At 40.2% G+C, this 12,310-nt stretch overlaps 2 protein-coding genes across 2 annotated transcripts; both read left to right on the forward strand.

Annotated features, from left to right (window-relative positions):
- The first annotated feature begins 1,098 nt into the window (after positions 1-1,098).
- LOC141808677 (uncharacterized) lies at positions 1,099-7,256 on the forward strand. The gene is made up of 12 exons (XM_074695351.1): positions 1,099-1,236; positions 1,398-1,591; positions 2,111-2,229; positions 2,517-2,617; positions 3,072-3,218; positions 3,826-3,992; positions 4,169-4,302; positions 5,159-5,289; positions 5,746-5,910; positions 6,264-6,472; positions 6,771-6,901; positions 7,243-7,256. Exons 1-12 carry the CDS (start codon positions 1,099-1,101, stop codon positions 7,254-7,256), a joined length of 1,650 nt encoding a protein of 549 aa, XP_074551452.1.
- Positions 7,257-7,508: 252 nt separating this feature from the next.
- On the forward strand, positions 7,509-11,140 carry LOC141808678 (uncharacterized). The gene is made up of 3 exons (XM_074695352.1): positions 7,509-7,537; positions 7,959-11,072; positions 11,131-11,140. Exons 1-3 carry the CDS (start codon positions 7,509-7,511, stop codon positions 11,138-11,140), a joined length of 3,153 nt encoding a protein of 1,050 aa, XP_074551453.1.
- Positions 11,141-12,310: the final 1,170 nt, after the last annotated feature.

Here is a 12,310-nt window from a genome sequence, read left to right on the forward strand (position 1 = left end):
TTGTCTAATCTCTAACCTGCTGGTGTGACGAGTGATGTTGAGCAGTTCTTCAGCAGAGCGGCTTCCAGTCGTGTTTTATGTGTCTGGAAAGACAAAGTCCCTCCTCTGCTCTTACATAGCAGCCTTTGCTCTACCAGATTCTGTTATGGAAGATTTTTAATCTGGTAGTTTTCCTTTATGTTTTTGGCCTTTGTTACCAGTTTGGCACTCCTCTACCGATGCTTTGAATTTTGCCTTTGAGGCTGTAAATCCAAGAAATCCAGATGACAAATATTTTCTTACCAAGCGTAAGACTGTTTAATTTTTCATCACAGCATTTGACAGCTCTTAAATACTCTTTTGTTAACAGGTCTGTGAATTTATGATGGTATCTTAAAATTATTTTGCCTGAACTTTTCACTCTGTATGACAGTTTGAGGAGTTCTGAATGGGGACGGCTAATGAGTGGGAAAGACTTATTCGACATCCCTTTCCTAAAAGACTCCAAAAAGGAACCTGCAGCTCTGGTTAAGACCTTACTGGACATAGTTGGTATGTTACCCTCGCACATATCAACATTATCATCACATTTCTATGCTTTCCTGTAAAGTTTCCCTCCATATTTGTGCTGTATTTTTATTTTGTCAACATGTTCTTGTATTTAAGGTACATCAAATGGAGGCAGACATCTTAACATCTCCTTCATGAACCTTGATGCAAGTTTAACTGGAAACAATGTGAGTATTGTCCATGTTGTGGCAGGGACAAGTTTGATTCCGATACCAGGTTTCTGTTTTTCTAGTAGCTGACAATCAAGTATTTGGAATCATACATTTTAAGTTTTTAAGTTTTTAATCCTCTAACCATAACAACAAACCCAACCCCACACTTCTTAAGAAACAAAACAGAAGATCTTTGTCCTCTTTTAATTGACACACCCTAATCCAAGAGTAAACGTTGGCACCCCCAGCAATGTAACTTTTTCTTGCAGTGTGTTGCACGTTTTAATTTGTGACTTCCAAGTATTTTTTGAATAATTGTGTTGCTGTAATCATTAAGATAAAATAGAAATCATATCCCTTACAGGTGACTCTTCATAAAGATCTGGAGTCAGCGGACATGCTCAAGAAAGTCATGTGCTTTGTGACGCTGTCCATGATTAACACATCATCATCCAGCCACGTTTCCCAAAGTGTTGTAACTTACTGCAAGTCCAACGAAACTGCCTTTGAAGCCACTCTGAACATGCTTGACCGGGTATGTATGCGTGTGTGTGTGTATATGTTTGCAAACATACATGCTGTACAGTATAGGGGATTCTGCCTGTATGCGTCAGCTTGTTGTTGTCAGGAAAGCAATGATGCTAATCACTCAAAGCGTATCTGTACATGTTCCCTTTGTTGCTCATGCTTTTTTAGGTTCTGTCGGAGCTGATCAAGACAAAACCAGATGACATGGCGACGATTGCTGGGATGGGCATTGTGGTCTTGGATCAGCTGCAGAATCAGACTTCACTGTGGGAAAGCCTGTTGGCTCTTCCTGAGGTCTTCTCTTCTGGCTCTGTTGACAAAATGATTGACAGCACAGAGTCCCTGATCAGCAGCATACAAAGGTAAAGACACAGAGCTTTGAAACATACATTCATGACTGCTGTGAGGGTGTTCTCACGAATGTATTTCTTCCTGATGATAAGTTGGGTTAAAAACTGTTTACGTCTTCTTTGTCAGGCTTCAATTTCATTATTTCTTCTTCTTAAAAGTATTTTTCAAAAAATACAAGTGTTTTTTATTTCTCAATGAGGGTACAATGAAACTGAAATCTACTTTGTTCAACTTTTAGTTTGCGTAGATTTTGGCACCCCCTGCAGCCAAGGTGGTCTTGTTTCATCACTTGGTCTTACACCTAAACCTGTGCTGTAGTTTAAGACAGAGCCTTATCTGATTTACAGTTCAACTGCTGCATCCATCAGTTTACTCTGAATTGTTAGTAGCTCCCAAAATCTGTGTCTAGCTCTATTTATAACCCACAGTATCTGAGTAACAGGAAGTAAAATTTTTTGATGTATCAAGTTTATCCTGCAGGTTGTGTCCCACTTTTAATATCAGATATCTTCCTTTTTGGTTTTCTCCAGTGCCATGCAAACCATCCAGAACAAATTCCCTGAAGCTGGAGCCCCATTTTCTATGCTTGAACCAGTGTTTTCTGTTGGCCTCAAGATAATCCACCATGCCCAGAAGTGGCCAGGCCCAGGTAACGTGTCCACCATGAAGAGTGAATATCATCCAGAGTGTTTATTAACAAAGTTTAAGCTTGTTTTCTTATGTTAAAGGAAAGTGAAGAAGTGATTCAATGTGTATTTGTGCTGCTTGGTTATTTCCCAATTTGAAAGGTCAGGTTGAGACACAAAACCTGTACCACAAACTTTAAGGCAACTGCAACAAGATTCACCTTTGATGTACAGACAAAGAAATGCAGTCAGCCAAGTTTTACATCACAAGGGTGTGTCTCGTCTGACCCTGACATTTGGTTTTGTGCAGATGTGTCCATCCCACTCAAAAAGGTTGTGATACTGCACAATGACACACTGAGTCAAATAGTGCGGGAGGCTCTGCCACAGATTGAGATACCCCTGAGGAAGGTATGTGCTGACAAGTCATTCTGAAACCTTTCCCTTGTCTCGTAGAGAAATGAAGACCTATTATACATTTACATAGTTCAAACTCAGAAAACATGACGTAAACGCTGTTGCTGACTTGTTTATTTACACATCGCAGTAGAAGATGTCAAAATGATATACTCAATCAGCGGTTCTATATTCAAAGCTGCCAAACTGGATTATCTGTCTCTGGTGACAGCCATACTTTAATCTTGAAATCATTTCAAGTCAATCTTTATTTGTATAGCGCAAAATCATAACAAACGTTATCTCGAGACACGCTTTAAAAACATTAACAGGTATTGACCTGTTATTGTTAATGAAATTTTATAAGCTAGCTTGTGATCTGTTGCAGGTTTTTGTTCTTTATGGAGATAATCTCACTTCCTTTGATGCCGTTTGATCATTTCTCCCATCATTCCTCTCCCTCCTGTAGGCAATTGCCCTGACTATGGACAGAAAAATGGTGCTTATGTACCTGTGTAACAATACCAATAACCCGATGTGGCTTTCAGCAGCTTGCACCACGAAAACAGTGGACATGCTGCTGGACTGGATCAGTCCTGACAAGGTTGCACAGCAGGTATGTTGAATGGATATCACGAAGGAATCACAGACACTTGAAATCATTCAGTCATAGATAGCGGGAGATATTTTCCCTTCTCATTGTCTCACAGTCTTTTTCAATGCTCATTTGTGTTCTTCTGTCCTTCCCCCTAATTTGCATTCTCAAGTGTCACCTTCAAAAGCAATTAGTCTCGGAGTGTACCAAATAATTAGTCTATGTCCAAGAAAGCTGTTGGCCATGGCAACAAACAAGTGCTCTTCCCAGGAAGCATCAGGGGAACAGACACGTCAAACATGTCCAATTAGTGCTGCTTTTATGGTAGATGTGTTTCTTGATGAGATAATTTCTAATCAGAAGCTGCAGACATCAGATCAGAGACCGTCAGTCGTCAAATATTAGTGGAATGCTGATACAGCAATGATATGGGTGTCCAATATTATCCCTACTTTTAGTTTAGTTTCCACTATACGTATAAAAAATAATGTTCACACTTTGTTAATTTGATAAAAACCAAGAAAAGAAAGCAAAAACATTTGGATTGGTTTGATTTTTCAAATCTCAAACATCTCAAACCTTCTTTCTTCTTCTTCTTTTTCCTCTCAACATCATTTTCCCCATGGAGGCTCTCCTGGCATGGAGCAAACATGTTGCTCCTCATGATGTGGCCTTTGTCAAAGAGCTACTGCAAAGCCTGATGGGAGAATCGTCCCCAGGAGGACAGGGAGGCCCCCATAACACCAGGACCCGGCGTAGCGTAGAAACACAACCACAAAACATCGAGGAGGAGCTGTAAGTGCAGTTCTGTGGGGTATTACATAAACAGCTTTGACGCTGTTTGTTGAAATTCTCCAGTTGATGAAACCCTCAAATGTCTAAAACTCTATTTATCTTCTATCTTCTTCTATCTAAAGGTCTAGTAACTGTAAAAGTTCTTCACGTTGTGTTCAACCTTTCTTCATTGGTAGGTTTCTAGCCTTGGGTGAAGTTGTGTTGGACATAATAAAGATATGGCCTGGAGCAGATGTGCTTGTCCAGAATGTCCTAGGATCCAGCTTGCAGTCCATGAAGATGGCGTTACTGACCCTTGAGACTGTAGACGGTGAGACATAGGGTTGGGTGCCTTTTACACCTGAAACGGTACAGTACCAATGCCAGGTACCTGGCAACCGGTATCGTACTCAGTGGTACCAGTTTTCAGTAATTTTGTGTGTTAATGTGGTAATAAATAGTATCTTTTTTTTGATAATGAAATTTCAAAGTTTTTCAATTCAACAATTTTATTTTTATATAAACTTGCAATCCTGTGTTCATGTCCAGTGTGGAAAACTGCCTACCCTTCTACTCTCCTACAGTCAGAAGGATGAGTTTAGGTATCAAAACGCTGTACTCGATTGGTACTACAGACATTTTATTTTGGTCCCATTCTTATTGAGATGCAAGAGGCCTTCCTCTTTCCTGAAATCATTGGAAAAAATTACAATATTTGACATTGTATTAAAACTATAAGGAAGAGGCTTTGTATTCCTAATGGTACCAACAAAAACTGAACTTCTGGTATCAACTCCCATTATAAGCAAGCAGGAGCAGATAGATCAAATCCCGAACTAAACACACAGGAAATGTATTTCAGTTAAAAGGAGCTGTTTGGTTTCACTTAGGTTGATGTCTCACAGCTGTAGACACACTGAAAACATGAGAGTGGATGGAATAAGGGCATACACTTTCTCAAAGGACTACTTTAAGATAGAAACTGCTTCATCATAGAAGAAGTTACACTTTAAAACGGCACACTTTTATGTATTGTAGAACAGAAATCTAAGTAAAGTAGCCTTTTCAATGACGTAAGAGTTCACATGTGTGTCATGTTTTATAGCTGTGTTGAAAAAGAACTGTCTCTCATAACTGCCCTGGCTCTGATTTCAAACTCTTTATCATAAACTTTTTCTGGTGTGTAGAATTAATCGGCAATGTCCTGAAAGATGCGGATCAACTGAAAAAAACCTTTCTGATGTTGATGACGGACCAGGACAAGGCGAGCATGTGGTTCAGCCGTGTCCTGGACAGTGTGATGGAAGTGATAATAAAGGTATGCCGCTCGTGTTTTCACTGATTTATCTGGTTAAGGATTATTATGATGTCTTTCGACCTGTAGTGCTGTTAATAATCGGATCTAATTGTTCAAAATGTAAATGTTTAAAAAAGAAGAGTTCAGTATGAAAAACAGAAACCCAAACGCAAACAACCAACATGACAGAATTTTATCTACCATGTAATTTGCTCACATTTTACATTCATCACACTTTAAAGGAACATAAATCTATATCAGAACAACTTAAATAAAAACATATCAATCAATGTACCTGAAGACAAGAGGCTTACATGCCTCATTGAACATCCGTCATTCATTGTGTTGTGATATTCATCAGTCATAAGCGAAGATGACAGCTCCCGGGCATGTGTGATTCTTTCACTCAGGATAGAAAACAATGAAGTCTTAAAACTTTTATCTTCTCATCTGTACTTTCGGTCTCTCTTTAACCAGGTTCTGGAATCAGACTCTTTAACATGTGAGGATGTGCTGGAACCCTTTGACTGGCTCTTGAACATTGAGACCGTGCAGATTCAGGGGTTCACGTCACTAATTTGTAAGAACGGCTCCAACCTGCAGCACGCCGTACTCAAGGTTCTGGTGCCACTTATTGAATCGGTGAGGCTACGCTTGGATAGTTTCAACGTCAAGTGATGTGATTCTGAATCTCAGAGTGATTTCTGTTATCAGCTTAAGATTAACACTACATGATAGCCCTTTGTTGTTTTTACCTTTATTGAAGGATTTACCTGTTCTGTGTTTAGAGATGCATGACTTTACAGAGACTTCTACAAATTTGAGTCTACCTGTACCTTGCACATTTTTATATGCTAACAAATTATGGAGGGCTGCCATGGCTTTGTGGTTTAAGATACTCATGCTTGATATATTATGTACTTAAAATCTACATCTACATAAGCTCTGGGGTTTTATACAAACATTGACATGTGTATCATGTTTTCTCTCCACAGGCAGAGGACTTCAACAGCACCATACTGAGTGCTACAGTCATCAAAGTCCCTATCTCTGTGATCCTCTCCACATGGCAGAAAATGTTCAACAACAGTGTGCAGTTCATAGAGCTTGTGGGAACACTGGCTGAAGAGCTGGGTGGAGCATACTGGATGAACTGGATGCCTGACAACAGCACCGATAATGTGACTGAGACTCTACAACAAAGGTCTCAAAAAAGGGTTGCAGGGTTTCATTCCAGAGTAGTGTCAAATATAGCATGCAGGTCTTAGATCAAAACAGATTATTGATTTGAGATTAGATTTTCTTAAAGATATTCCTATTTTAGTCTTTAAATAGTGGAAATAATGCCTTTGAACTTACTACATTAAGGTCAGGTCCTCAAAGATCTTTTTCCAGTGAGGAAATGTAGTTGAAGTTAAATGTAGCCTCTCATTATGCTCTTTGTGTTACTTACATTTCATCAACTTATAACAGATTCTACTTTTTTCTCATTTCGTCTGTAGTGCCTTCCTGTTTATGGTTCGTTTGGGAGAAACAATTGAAAAGAGTAACCTGTGGCCTGAGGTTAAGGACTACGTCCACATGGTAAACTGGGTTTTGATGTACAAACCTGGTGAACCAGCCCCACACAATTGTGAGCTCACCTTGTTATTTTTTGTATTCTTTTTATTTTCTTTTACTATTAAGTTATCTTTCAACATAGCATAACTTATGGAGAGAAAACTCTCCCAACTGAAGTACAAACACCTCTCATCAGACTTAATGACTCAACTAATTTCTCATCAAACTGGTTGGGCAGTAAAACTGTTTCGTTGATCCATACAATAATTACTTTTAACTCTAATAATGTTTTTGGTTGCTTACTATTAATTTGTATCCTGCATTTCTAATACTTCCAACGTCTATTACACATCTTCTACTCTCCATTTTTTGCTTTCTTTTATCTAAATAAGTCCTCTTTGTCGTCCTGGACAGGCTCAGTGAACTAAACATGTAGTAAATATATCTTAAGTTGACAAACGCTGACGAGCATTCTTAAAATGTGAACACAACTTTTAGCCTTCAAAACCAAGTTATGAAATTTGGACAATATGATATATATGCAATTCTTTAAAGTTTTTGTTTATTATGTTTAAGTTTCTTCTCTAGGTTTTGCTAATATATTGTACTTCACCATTTATTGCCACACAGATTCAAACTTCATCTGGCCTCAGTTTGTTAAAAAACTGACTCAGACTCTGATGTCAGCAGACCAAGACGTGGTGGTAAAGTAAGTGCATGTACTTAAAATTACATCTCACTGAACCAAGGATTGATGTGTATGCTGTGGAGTAAAATTATTGGCTTGTCATTAACTTACATCTGTTTGTAGGATGTTGACTGTTCCTATCTCTTGACTGTTATTGATGTTTTTTTAAACTCCCTTCACTGATCATATTAATTTATTAGCTTTCTAGTACTGTGCCTCTAGCTTGTGTTACATAAGCCATTGTGATTTGAGCTCAGTTAATTCCCCAATAGTCATTGATTTCCCCTGGCTCCCGACCCTGAGGGGATACGCTCAGTTGTCTCATTTGTTTCTTGCAGCTCAAAAGAGAAAAACAACCTATTTTGTACCTGTTTGTTGTATTTAATACCTGAAGCAGAATATTTGTTAAAAAAAATGTCCCTCTTGTCTCTTTTCTTTTCAGCTCCCTCAAAGGAGTTGTGAATCTGCTGGAGAATTTGTACAGAGATGCCTTAAAGTCTGCCATTGGATCATTTTTGAAAGGAAACATCAAAGGTGGTGATGGACTCTCCAGCTTCCTCATCACGTTGGTGCAGAACCTTCAGAGCTTCATAAATAAAACCTCCATGCTTACTGACCAAGACATCGCTGACCTTGGCATCATAAAGCCTCTTGCTGCAGACCTGTTACACTCCAGTGGTCTGGCACCTCTGCTGCCCCTGATCTTCAGTGACAGTCCCTTCAATGTCTCCACAGTGCTTCATGCTGCCATCAAAGTTTTGAGGGAAAATCAGCACATTTTTACCTTCAATGAGACAGATTCTGGCATGCCTGAACTTGGGCGACTGATAATGCGCTTTCTCTCATTGAAAGGTAACCTCAGCATTCATCTCCCCAACAACATGGGAGGCACTCTTCTCTCCTACGCAGGCTACTTTGACTCTGAGGATGTGGACCGTCTCAAAGAAGCTATCAGACCTTTCACAAACCAGACCTCATCAGGCTTAGCAGAGACCATCCTCAGTGCCATGGAGCTTGTAGAGTCAGTGATAGATCCAAACGGTGACCCAACTTGGGTCATTCTCCAGTACATACGTCAGCTTCAAAATTTCATCTTGTCTGTGGTCAGACTTGAAGGAGTCCACCAGTCACTGTTACCAAATGGGAAGCTGGGTGCTGCACAAAACATAGACCTCCAACTTGCTTTCAAGGAAATTTTTGACCTCCTCAGCCCAGAGAAAATTCAGAGTCTAATTCAAGCCGGACCAGATGATGCGCTGGACACTATCATCAAGAAATTTGAAAAATTTCTGCCAGCTGACTTTCTGCAGCAATTCAAAGCTCTCCAGCATGTTTTAGCTAAATGTGCACCAGGCAAAGACTGCTTGAGTGAAATCTCAGACATCTTTGAATTTCTGGATCAGATTTTAGAGATGATAAGTGGAGCTAAAGTTGGTGTCAAAATCACTGCGCCCAACCCCTTGCCAGATGGAGAGGAATACCAGGAGATCGCTTCATCATTCTTCTCACTCCTCTTGTCACCACGTGATGCTGCCTATGTGAAAACATTCCAACAAGCTCTGAAATTCATTAGCTTGGTCACAGCTATGCCAAATATAACCATCTCTGATGTCCAGACTGCACTGAAACAGTCAAACCTCACTCTGGAGGACCTGAAAGAACTGACTTCACTATTTGGTGCTGCAAACATCGATGAACTACAGGAAAAAATAATGGATGTGATAAACTCTCAAAAGTGTTTCAAACTCCAGCACAACCAGATGGCAGCACCACAGTGTGTTATGGGATTGATCAACGGGATCACCGGTGTCTTAACACAGCTCCCTGAACTGAAGAATGAAACAGCCATCCTTTCCCTGATCCCCTCAATCGTCAACAACACAATCAATGATGTCATGAAAATAAACTTCAGCTCCAATCCCAATGAAGCCATCATACACGCCCTGGACGCAACCCTGGACAATGTAAAGATGGCTCTCCAGCATAACGATCTGGACACCCCTGAGGTTATGACAGAAATCAGAGTACTGGAGGGTCTAATACAACTGGCTGCCAATCAGGAAGCACCGAGCACTATTTTTAATACTACATTGACTGCAAACCCAATTTATGCTCAGAAAGTGTATCTGCAGGTGGTGCATTGGTACCTGGAAGGACTGAAAAACATCACAAAGGAGAGCTCAATCGCAAAACTCGTCCAACCATTCTTACGCCTGGTAACAATGCAAGTGAAGCTGCAGCTGGTGCAGGCAGATTTCAACATCCTTCTGAGCAACCACATTGAGTATCTACTTAACAACATCCATCACCCAATAGATGGTGCAGGAGTGAGTAAAATTGGCCAAACTGTTGTCAAGATTCTTCATCATCTTTTGAAAGTGATAAAAGGCAACCTTGAGTTTCAGAATAATGTTGCAGGTATGGAGCTGTTCAACATGACTGCTCTTCACGTTGCTGAGCAACAAATCAAACTGTACCTGAACATCATCGAGAACTGTTTTGAACTCCAGCAAGATCAAATGGTGGCACCCAAGTGTGTTGATGAACTGACTGCTGGGGTCACCAGTGTCCTAAAGCAGCTGCCTAATCTCCAGAACAAGACAGAGATCCTCAACCTCATCCCACAAATCATCAATGAAACAATAACGGATATCCTCAAAACAAACTTCAGCTCTGATTCAAATGAAGTGGTCCTACACACCCTTAACAAAACCCTGGCCAATGTTAAGATGGCTCTCCAGCGCAACCACCTGTTCACTCCTGAGGTTATAACAGAAATCAGGGTGTTAGAGGGTTTGATACAACTGGCTGCCAACCAGGAAGCACTGAGCCCTTTTTTTAATGCTACATTGGCTACAGACCCAATTCATGCCCAGAAAGTGTATCTGCAGGTGGTGCATTGGTACCTGGAGAGACTGACAAACATCACCAAGGAGAGCTCAATTGCAGAACCCTTCCAGCCATTCTTACAACTCACATTAATGCAGGTGAAGCTGCAGTTGGAGCAGGCAGATTTTGAATTGCTTCTGACAAACAAAATTGAGTATCTAATGAGCAACATCCAACACCCAATAGATGGTGCTGAGGTGATAGAAATTGGCCATGCAACAGTTGAGATTGCCCACCATCTATTCAGACTCATAAAGGGCAACCTGGAGTTTGAGAATTATGTTGCAGGTATGGAGCTGTTCAACACAACAGTTCTTGATGTGGTTGGATATCAGATTAAGCTCTACCTTGACATCATTCAGAGATGGATGAAGCACCCAAAAGTCCCATTGGTACTTTCTAGCATGCTCAAATGGGGAAACAACACCAATGTCTCCACTCCCTTAAAAGACATCCACCACCTTCTGCAGACAATTGTTCAGTTTCTCAATGGTGAGCCACAAGCCTTCCTCTCCCTCGCTGGCAACTTCACCCAGTCCCTGAGTAAGGCTCTAATGGCAGCAGAGCAACCAGGTGGTCTTCAGAGTGACGACTTCCTGGATGCCCTTGAGGAAACACTTCAAAGTGCAATGAAGATCCTGACAGCAGCTAATGTACCTCTCTCAAAGTCTGTGGAGCAGAACATCCAGGAAATTGTGCAAAACTCACTTACACTCATTCTCCAGCCAGACATGAACTTCACCAACTCACGCATAATTTCACTGGAGATCATCAAGAGAGCTGAGAGTGTGATCAATGAGACGATACCAGAAATGATCACTGAATACCTGATTCCGGGAATCAAATTGATAACCACATACTTTGAGAGCAGCCTCACTGCCAGTGGACCAGACGCCTGGAATCAGATGTGAGTGATGCTCTCTTCATTTTAATACTGAAGTAAACTGAATAAAAATATTGTCATTATGAGGTCTCACTTTTTGGTAAAGAGACCTAACTGATATATACTTTACAAAATACGGACATTTCCTCTTATTTAATGCACAATGAAAATCAAGCAGTGGTGTTGTGTGTACTTGACACTTCTACTTGATTTCCAATGAATGTATCTTGCACAGGTGTAGAGTGAGCAGGAAGCTTTTTTGCATGTTCTCCAGTTCTCTGACTGGTGGCTTTGGACAAACACCGATTTAGGGATGGGTACCTTTCACATTTGAAATGATACTGTACAGATGCCTGGTACCTGGCAATCGGTATTGATACTCAGAGGTACCAATTTTAGGTTCTTTTTTGTGTTTAAGCAGTAAAAAATATCAATTTTTAAAATAATATATATATATTTTTTCAATCATACATATTCATTGCTCAAAATATAACCGTATAATGCTGCATTCATGTCCAGCATAGAAAATCGCCCACTCTTCCACTCCTCCACAGTCACAAGGATGCATTTAAGTATCTAAACATAGAACCTTTTGATTTTTTTGTGAATCAGTACCCAGTCATTTGACAGAATTTGGTCAGTACTTATGAAATATACCTAATTCAGTACCCATCCCTACTCCGATTGAGCCACCAATGTCCACAAAGTCTTGACAGGCCCCTGCCTGATTCCAAGGATAAAAGAAAAGATTAGGGCATTTTTGCAATGTTATGCTAACATTTGGTAAGACAATTTGACCTTTTAATGGAATGTATCCAGATCTGAGATAATGAGTGTGTTTTGTGTTTGTTTCTGAAGAATTTTGGATGAGATGAATATGGTCCAGAGCCTCCTGCCACCAAACAGCACAGCACGGGTCTACATTTCCACCCTTATCGACACCACAAGTTCTATCCTTGAGTCCAACAAAGGTAAGTCAACTTCTCTGTTTATTTTATTATTCAGGAAGAAGTGGCAGATTT

The sequence above is a fragment of the Halichoeres trimaculatus genome, unplaced genomic scaffold (genome assembly GCF_033239565.1).
Source record: "Halichoeres trimaculatus isolate MK-OKI-2021-1 unplaced genomic scaffold, fHalTri1.1 fHalTri1_scaffold_19, whole genome shotgun sequence".
Classification (NCBI taxonomy): Eukaryota; Metazoa; Chordata; class Actinopteri; order Labriformes; family Labridae; genus Halichoeres; species Halichoeres trimaculatus.

Excerpts from the sequence above, each read along its gene's own strand:
- LOC141808677 (XM_074695351.1), top strand. The coding sequence starts at position 1,099 with ATGCTCAAGAAAGTCATGTGCTTTGTGACGCTGTCCATGATTAACACA. Across the intron at positions 1,237-1,397 it reads CTCTGAACATGCTTGACCGG|GTTCTGTCGGAGCTGATCAA; the intron begins GTATGTATGCGT and ends ATGCTTTTTTAG. Across the intron at positions 3,219-3,825 it reads CTGACAAGGTTGCACAGCAG|GCTCTCCTGGCATGGAGCAA; the intron begins GTATGTTGAATG and ends TTCCCCATGGAG.
- LOC141808678 (XM_074695352.1), top strand. The coding sequence starts at position 7,509 with ATGTCAGCAGACCAAGACGTGGTGGTAAA. Across the intron at positions 7,538-7,958 it reads GACCAAGACGTGGTGGTAAA|CTCCCTCAAAGGAGTTGTGA; the intron begins GTAAGTGCATGT and ends TTTTCTTTTCAG.